General features: G+C 35.9%; 1 protein-coding gene across 1 annotated transcript in view; it reads left to right on the top strand.

The window, feature by feature from the left end:
• ZDHHC15 (zinc finger, DHHC-type containing 15) overlaps positions 1-8521 on the top strand; it is a 393634-nt gene that overhangs the window by 128437 nt on the left and 256676 nt on the right. The window contains exon 3 of the mRNA XM_006873732.1: positions 4342-4436. Within this exon, the coding sequence (XP_006873794.1) occupies positions 4342-4436 (95 nt within the window). The remainder of the gene's footprint in view (positions 1-4341; positions 4437-8521) is intronic.

The raw sequence follows: 8521 nt of genomic DNA, 5'->3' as shown, positions 1-8521 counted from the left end.
TTCCAATCACCAGTAATGAGCAATACATCTTGATTGCATGTTTGATCTATTTCAGATTGAAGAAGTTGGTAGAATTCTTCTATTTCATCTTCACTGGCTTTTGTGGTTGGTGCATAAATTTTAATAATATTGGTATTAACTGGGCTTCCCTGTAGGCGCATGGGTATTATCCTATCACTTAAAGCATTGTACCTCATGACTGATCTGGATATGTTCTTTCTCCCACAGGATAAAATAGACTGCATTAAATGGAGGGAAAAGTTAATGAACTATAAGGGAACCTTAAAGAAAATGAACACTTCATACATACCAAGAAATTGAAATTTCAAGAAGAACATGGAAACATTAAAATGATAAGGAACCTCCAAAAAATAAACAAACAAACAAACAGACACACACACACACACAAATCATGAACTCAACAACGGAAGACACAGAACAAAGAAAGCAGCAACACACACACATACAAACAACAAACAAACATAATGGCAGCAATTAATCCATACCTATCGATAATTACACTGAATGTAAATGGAATTAAATGTACCTGTTAAGTTATGGAAATTGGCAGAATGGATAAGAAAACAAGATCCTTCAATATGCTGTCTCCTAGAGACACATCTCATACACAGAGACAAAAAACAACTTAAAAGTCAAAGGATGGAAAAAATATACCAAGCTAATTACAATAAAAAATGAACAGCAGTGGCAGTACTAATCTCTGATGAAATAAACGTTAAAGGAAAAAACCAGCATAATAAATAAAGTTGGACATTATCTCATGATTAAAGGGAAAATTGAACAAGATGGCATAACCATAACAAATATCTATGCTCCCAATGAAAGACCTCCAAATTATATAAAGCAAACTCTAATAGATTTGAAGAAAGAAATAGATGAATCTACAATCATACTAGGTGATTTTAATACACCACTTTAAAAAATGGATAGAACAACCAGAAAGATACTTGACAAAGACACAGAAGAACTAAACAACACAATCAGCAAACTGGACCTCATAGATATGTACAGAGCATTCAACCCAACAATAGCACAATACACATTCTTTTCCAATGTACATGGAACATTCTCCAGAATAGACCATGTCTTAGGCCACAAAACAAATCTTCAGGAATTTACAAATATCAAAATTCTACAAAGCATCTTTCTTCTCAGAACACAATGCTATCAAATTAGAAATAAACAATAGGAAGACCAAGGAAATAAAGTCAAATACATCGAAACTGAAGACCCTGCTGAAAAGCGACTGGATAATAGAAGAAATTAAACGTGACTTCACAAAGTTCCTAGAAACAAATGAGAATGAAAACACAACATCCCAAAATCTTTGGGACACAGCAAAAGCGGTCCTGAGAGGACTATTTATTGCAATAACCGTACATATCCAAAAAGAAGAAAGAACCAAAATTAACACATTAACACAGGATCTACAACAATTAGAAACAGACCAACAGAGGGAGCCTACAGCCACCAAAAGAAAAGAAATAATAAAGATTAGAGCAGAAATACATGACCTAGAGAACAGAAAAACTATAGAAAGAATCAACAGGACAAGAAGCTGGTTCTTTGAAAGGATTAACAAAATTGACAGAGCATTGGCATACTTAACAAAAGAAAAGGGGGAGAAGACACAAATAACACACATTAGAATCTACACAGTAATGTCACAACAGAACCAAAGGAAATCAAAAGGATAATAACAGAATACCATGAAAAGTTGTACTCCAACAAATTTGAAAACTTAGAAGAGATGGATACATTTTTAGATAAACACGACCTACCTAAACTTACACAGAGTGAAGTAGAAAACAAGAATAGACCCATACAAAAGGAGAAATTGATCAGGTCATCAAAAAACTACCAACCAAAAAATGTCCAGGCCCAAATGGCGTCACTAGTGAGTTCTACCAAACATTGAAAAAGAAAGTATTCTTCATATCAAAGATCAATCTTGCCTCCTCAATACAATGGATTGATAGGAACAGGCAATTAATCTTTGGCTATCAAAATTAGGGGTGCTTAGCATTCTGGTGGTGTGCTGTGTGTTAATGTGGTGGACCACAAAGTCAGTTTGAAACACAAAGTTAGTGGTTCAAGCTCACCAGCCGCTCCTCAGAAACTCTGTCAGGGTCACTGTGAGTCAGAACCTACTTGACGGCACTTAAAAACAACAGTGTGAGAATGCGCTGGACTGCAAAGTCATTTGAACCACAAAATTGTTGATTCAAGCTCACCAGCCCCTCCTCAGAAACTCTATCCAGCGTCGCTATGCATTGGAACCGACTTGACAGCACTAAACAACAACGACAACAAGTGTCAGAATGAGGGGCTAAGAAATAATCCCCACTGAATAGTTTTCCTCTTGTACAGATGAGTCTGGTAATGATGAGGATAGCATTTTATGACTTAATTGAGAGTAATTGTTATCAGGACTAATGGAGATTGTCACAACTGTAAATGTAGAAGAGGTGTATCTAAAAGGGGAGAGCAGGGAATCTGTCATTTCAGGAACAGAGAACCTTAGGACCATCAAGAGGGAAGCGCATGAGAGGAGAAGAGGATCCTAACAAGAAAGTGGTGACAACAGAGATGGTGGCAGAGATAATGGCATAGATGGTAGAGCAACAGAGGACTATAGGCCCATAGACTAAGAAAGGTAGTGTGCCTATAGTCAGGAAGCTGGCTTGTAGAATGTGCCTTTTGGACATTTAAATGAATATATATTTTCAATGCGGTATGTGGTCATCATAAAAAAGAAAAACGTAATAGAGGTAAATACTGTTAGCTTATGGTGCATGGAAGGGATTGTGATCATTGCAATGATTTGTTGAAAGTAAAACTAGTGATCTGCCCTGTAAACCTTCACTCAATTCACAACAAAAGCTTTAAGAAAAATAAAGTAAAATGCTTGATTCATTTAAAACTGTTGTCTTATGCAGGGCAGCATTCCTGTAAACTTGTTACAAAGCTTCAATGATTTGTGAAGATGTTTATATGAGTTTTGTTAAAATTTTGATATTAGACATGGCATCAAAATTGTTTCTTTACATTGCACAAAAAGCATCTTTTGTTTTTAAGGCAGCATAATGAAACAAACATAAAGTGCATTACTGAGAGAGCTTGTCTACTGATATTCACTGATTGCAGAGGCATTTTAAAACACGTTTTGTTTGGAATAAACACATGCATGTATGAACTAGAACCCTAGTGCAATACTTTTTGGTTTACTCCCTTGTATTGCTCAATTTAAAAATGAGATTTCATAATTACAAAAATAGAAAAAAGACAAGCATACACTGTAGGACTGGGGATACTGAGCTACAAGAGTAAGGCTTTACTCAGCCATAAATGTATGAGAGTCTCAGTTCTATGAACTTGGTCTTGAGGCACATCATTCCCTTGAATTTTCTAATAGCCTGCCGTACAAGATCTCATAATAATATAGTAAACTGACCATTGCTATTAAAACTACCTCTGTGAAAAATATCCAATTTTCCCATATCTGAAGAGCTATCCAAGAGGCAGAGTATGAAAAAAAAAAAAAAAAAGTGGAGAGGAGTGTCCCTCTCACAACTAATTCAAGGCATAACTCAAACTTCAGAAGTTTGTAGACTGTGAGGCTGTGGGAAAGAACTTGGGATTTAGAGTTATTTGTTGTTGTTGTTAAGTGTCGTTGACTCAATTCTGGCCTATAGTAACCCTGTATAAGTTTTCTGAGAAGCAGCTTGAACTGCCAACCTTGCAGTCCAAACTAACCTTGCAGTCCAGTGCATTAACCACAGTACCAAACCGGTATAAGGCATATGTTTAAGTCCTGGCTACATTATGCACTAGATATGAACTTTGGTTAATCTACTACCCCTAAGAGAATCAGTTTCTTCATCTATTTAAAAATGGGGAAGACAATCTCTATCCTATTACCTATCTCACAAGGTTATTAGATATAAAATAAAATGTATGAAAGTCACTGTAAACTCTAAAGTGTTGTGCAAATATTATCATCTTTCAGTACCCATAGTGTCAGTAAGTTTCCTCATATTAACACAAAAAACATTCTGCCTCTATTCCCAGAATCATGGTAATTTTAAAAACATGGAACAGAAAGTCTCTAGTTCAAAATTTAACCTGATACATGGTTTCTTCTACTTCTGTTGTTTCCAGGCATGGGAAAATGGTAAAAATGAACCATCTATAATAGTATTACGGACTATTTGATAATAGGAAAACAAAATATGAATTTTTCATTGAGATTTATGTCTTTTAGAACTCCTATTAATGGATATAAAGATAATATAAACCTTGATTTTTTTTAAATTTCAGTTATCTACCTCATACTCTACCATGCCATCTTTGTGTTCTTTGCCTGGACCTATTGGAAGTCTATCTTTACACTCCCGCAGCAGCCAAACCAAAAGGTAAGATTGCTGGTTCCATCATAAAGCTAAGAAGAAAGTGGAGACGGTAATATAGCAAGGGAGAATGCAGAACGAGGAGCGAATAGCCTTCAATTATAAGAGAGAATTAGAGGATAATCTTAATGGAGAAATATTAGTAATGAATTTGTGAAATCACCAGCCATGGATATCTTTAAGATTAGGAAACCAATGTTTATATTAGTGGTATAATGAGAAATTGCTGTTCTTGTTAAGTGCTGTGGAGTCAGTTCCAACTCATAGCAACCCTGTTTAGAGTTTCTGAGGAGTGGCTAATGGGTTTGAACTGCTGACTTGGTGGTTAGAAGTCCAGTGCTTATCCTATAGCTTCACACTAGGATCCTTATTAGAAATTGTTGTTAAGTGTCTTCCAGTCAGTTCCAACTCATAGTAAGTCTGTATAGGTTTTTGAGGAGTAGCTGGTGAGTTTGAACTGTTGACCTTGAGATTAGCAGTCCAGCATTTTATTCTACAGCACCACATCAGATACAAGTGGAAATAAAAGAAGACATTCCTTGGATTCTGAGGTCTCATTGCTTCAATTCTATGAAACTATTATTTTAGTATCAAGCAAGAATTCAACTCTGTAAAAAAGTCAATAGTCAAATTGTTTTCAAGCTGACTTACTTGAATTTAAGTGTTTTATTAAGCTTTTGTGTTGTTGTTTGTTGTTAAATGTCGTCGAGTCAGTTCCAACCCATAGCTACCCTGTATAGGGTTTCCCAGGTGAGCTTGGACTGCCGACCTTGCGATTCAAACTAACTTTGCAGTCCAGTGCATTAACCCATAGTGACATACCAAAAAAGTGTTTGTTGCTGTTGCTGCTAAGTGCCATGGAGTTGGCTCCGACACACAGGGACTCTGTATAGGATTTCCAAGGAGTGGCTGGTGAGCTTGAACCACAGACCTTGAGGTTTAAAATAGCTTTGCAGTCCTGCACTAACCCACAGCACCACACCAGGAGTCCAATGAATTGTTTGTTGTTGTTGTTGTTAAGTGTTGACAAGTCGATTCTGACCCATAGCGACCCTGTATATTGTTTCTGAGGAGCAGCTGGTGAGCTAGAACCACTGACTTTGCAGTTCAAATGACTTTGCAGCCTGGCGCATTAGCCCACAGCGCCACACCAGGACTCCAATGAAGTGTTTGGAGGGGGTTAATTAAAGAATATGTGATCATATAAACATTAAAATGTGTGACTACTCATATCTAGGAGTTCTGGTGTGGAGTTGCAGGATAATGTGCTTGATTGCCAAAGGTCAGTTTGAACCGTAAGGTTGGAAACCCTATACAGGGTCACTATGAATAGGAATCAACTCGACATGACCAACACAACTCTAAACCAGTTAGTTTCCAAAGTAGAAACAAACAATAGAAAATATTTTCACAGTCTTCAAACATTAGGAAATATACTGGTCTAAATCTTCCCCTTCAGGGAATCTTGATTTCCTGAAGAATATGATTCACAAGAAAAATTCAGATACAAAAAAGGAAAAATGCAAGAACTGAAGAGCAAAATGAGATACATATAAGACATTAAAAAAACAAAAAAACAAAACCAGCAAACTTCTTGTTGTTGTTAAGTGCCGTTAAGTCGATTCGGACCCTTAGCGAACCGGTATAGGATTTCAGAGACGCATATCGTAAGTTTGAATTGCTGACCTTGCAGTTTAAACTGACTTTGCAGTCCAGTTATCCTACAGCACCACACCAGGACCCTACATCTAACTACATTAGATGGATAAAACCTTCCAAACAACATTAAGAAATAGGGAGAATGGATTAAAATTAGTATTCAGCTATATGCTGTCTACGAAAGGCTTACTTTAGAATAACAGGAACAAATATGTTCAAAACGAAATAAAGGAAAAAGCTATCCAATACAAATAGAACCCAAGTAACCTAGTTTATGAGTCCTGGTGTGTTGCTGTGGGTTGATGCGCTGGACTGCAAAGTCAGCTTGAACTTTGAGGTCGGAGGTTCAAATCCACCAGTTGCTCCTCAGAAACCCTATACAGGGTCTCTATGGGTCGGAATCGACTTGATGGAACGTAACAAAAACAACCTAGTTTAAGTAGAATAGTTATACTAATATAACACAAAAAATAAGTAAAAATTGTTATAAGAGACAAAGAAGGATTCTATATACTAAAAAGAGTTGATTCATCAGTAATACATAGCAATTATGAATATATGCACACCTAACAAAGAATACCCAAACTATATGAATCAAACAACAAATATTGACAGAATGGAACAGGAGGAATAAATCGTTCTACAATAATAACAATTCAATGCACAACTCTCAGTGATAGAACAACTAGACAGAAAATTAATTAGGAAATCTCTCTAACTCTCTAAGTTCTGTTGAGTAACTTAGAGCAGCTGGTGAGCTTGAACTCCTGCTCATAGAGTAGCTGGTGAGCTCGAACTCCTGACCTTGTGGTTAACAGTGTAGTACTTATCCTACAGAGTCACCATGCTCTGAGTTCTCAGAGGATTTGAAAAACACTATAAACCAATTAGGCTGAACACATACTAGGGTAAGTAAACAGTATTGCTACAAAAACATAGAAACATATTAAACAAAAATATGTTTATTTCTCAACATTTGGGTCTACACACTTCTGAAAGTGGTGTTCCCATCTGTATAACCCTTCCACAAAGAATTCTATACTCTGATTTATACCATGTCAAAATGGCAGTTTTGGCATCCTCAAGGAACTCAAATCATGTTCCTTTTAAATATTCTTTAAGTTTTGAGGAAAAAAAAAAAAAAAGAAGTCTGAAGGAGCAAGATCAGGGCTGTAGGGTGGATGGGGTAGTATTTCCCGGTAAGATTCTGGTCAGGTGCAACTTTCCTGATTTTAATCCATGCAGTATCTGTTCAAATGACTGCATGAGTACAATGAAGTATTCTGTAATTCCCTCTCTTTGCAATATTATCCATAATTAGTTGTGATCCACAGAGTTGAATGTCTTTGCATGGTCAATAATACACAGGTATTATCTGTATTATTTCTGGTATTCTCTGCTTTTAGCCAAGATCCTTTTGACATCAGCAATGACATCCCTCAAGTTGGATAAGAAATACATTTTTCTTTATTCACAGATGACATGATCTTACATGTAGAAAATCATAACAACAATCCACAAAAAAACTACTAGAACTAATAAAAAAATTCAACAAAGTTTGGGGACAAAAGGTCAGTATGCAAAAATGTTTTCTATACATTAACAAGAAAACTCATATTTACAATAGCATCTAAAAGAAAAACATACATAGGAAAAATGAGGACTCAATGGAATTTAATTTTTTTCAGAAATTTATATGGAATGATAACAAACACAGAATAACCAAAATAAAAAGAATAAAGTTGGAAGCTCACACTTGTAGATTTCAAATTTTGCTAAAAAGCTATAGTAATCAAAACAGAGAGGAAAATAATTGAGAATCCAGATATAACCCCATAAATCTATGGTCAATTAATTTTCAATAAGGATGCCAAGGCCATAAAATGGGGAGAAGATTAGTGTTTTCAACAAATGGTGCTGGACATTTGGATATGTTTATGCAAAATAATTATTCTTTGAACCTATGCATTACCCTTCAATAGGGATTCTAAAGCTACAAATCTTTATAGAAGAAAACTACCTTATTTTCCTTCTGCAGAGTGGCTGGTTCTGTTAGTAGCCCAATGCTTAATCCATGGTGCTACCAGGTTTCTTCTCACACGATTTATAAAAATTAACTCAAAATGAAACTAAGACAGAGCTAAAAGTATAAAATACTTAAAAGAAATTGTATGGAGAAAGCGCCATGACCTTGGAATTGGCAATGGATGGATTCTTAGGTACAATACTAAAACTACAAATAACAACAACAATAGATAAATTATACTTCATCAAAATTGAAACCTTTTGTACATCAAACAACACTATAAAGAAAGTAACAAGACAACACACAGAATGTCAGAAAATATTTACAAGCCCTAGATCTGATAATATGTCGGGGGCCCGCCTCGACATTGGGGTTCAGTTCACGAGGAGAGGATACCTGACGGCGA

Source organism: Chrysochloris asiatica, unplaced genomic scaffold (assembly GCF_000296735.1).
Source record: "Chrysochloris asiatica unplaced genomic scaffold, ChrAsi1.0 scaffold00252, whole genome shotgun sequence".
Taxonomy (NCBI): Eukaryota; Metazoa; Chordata; class Mammalia; order Afrosoricida; family Chrysochloridae; genus Chrysochloris; species Chrysochloris asiatica.
This window is presented reverse-complemented; position numbering and strand designations above follow the sequence as displayed.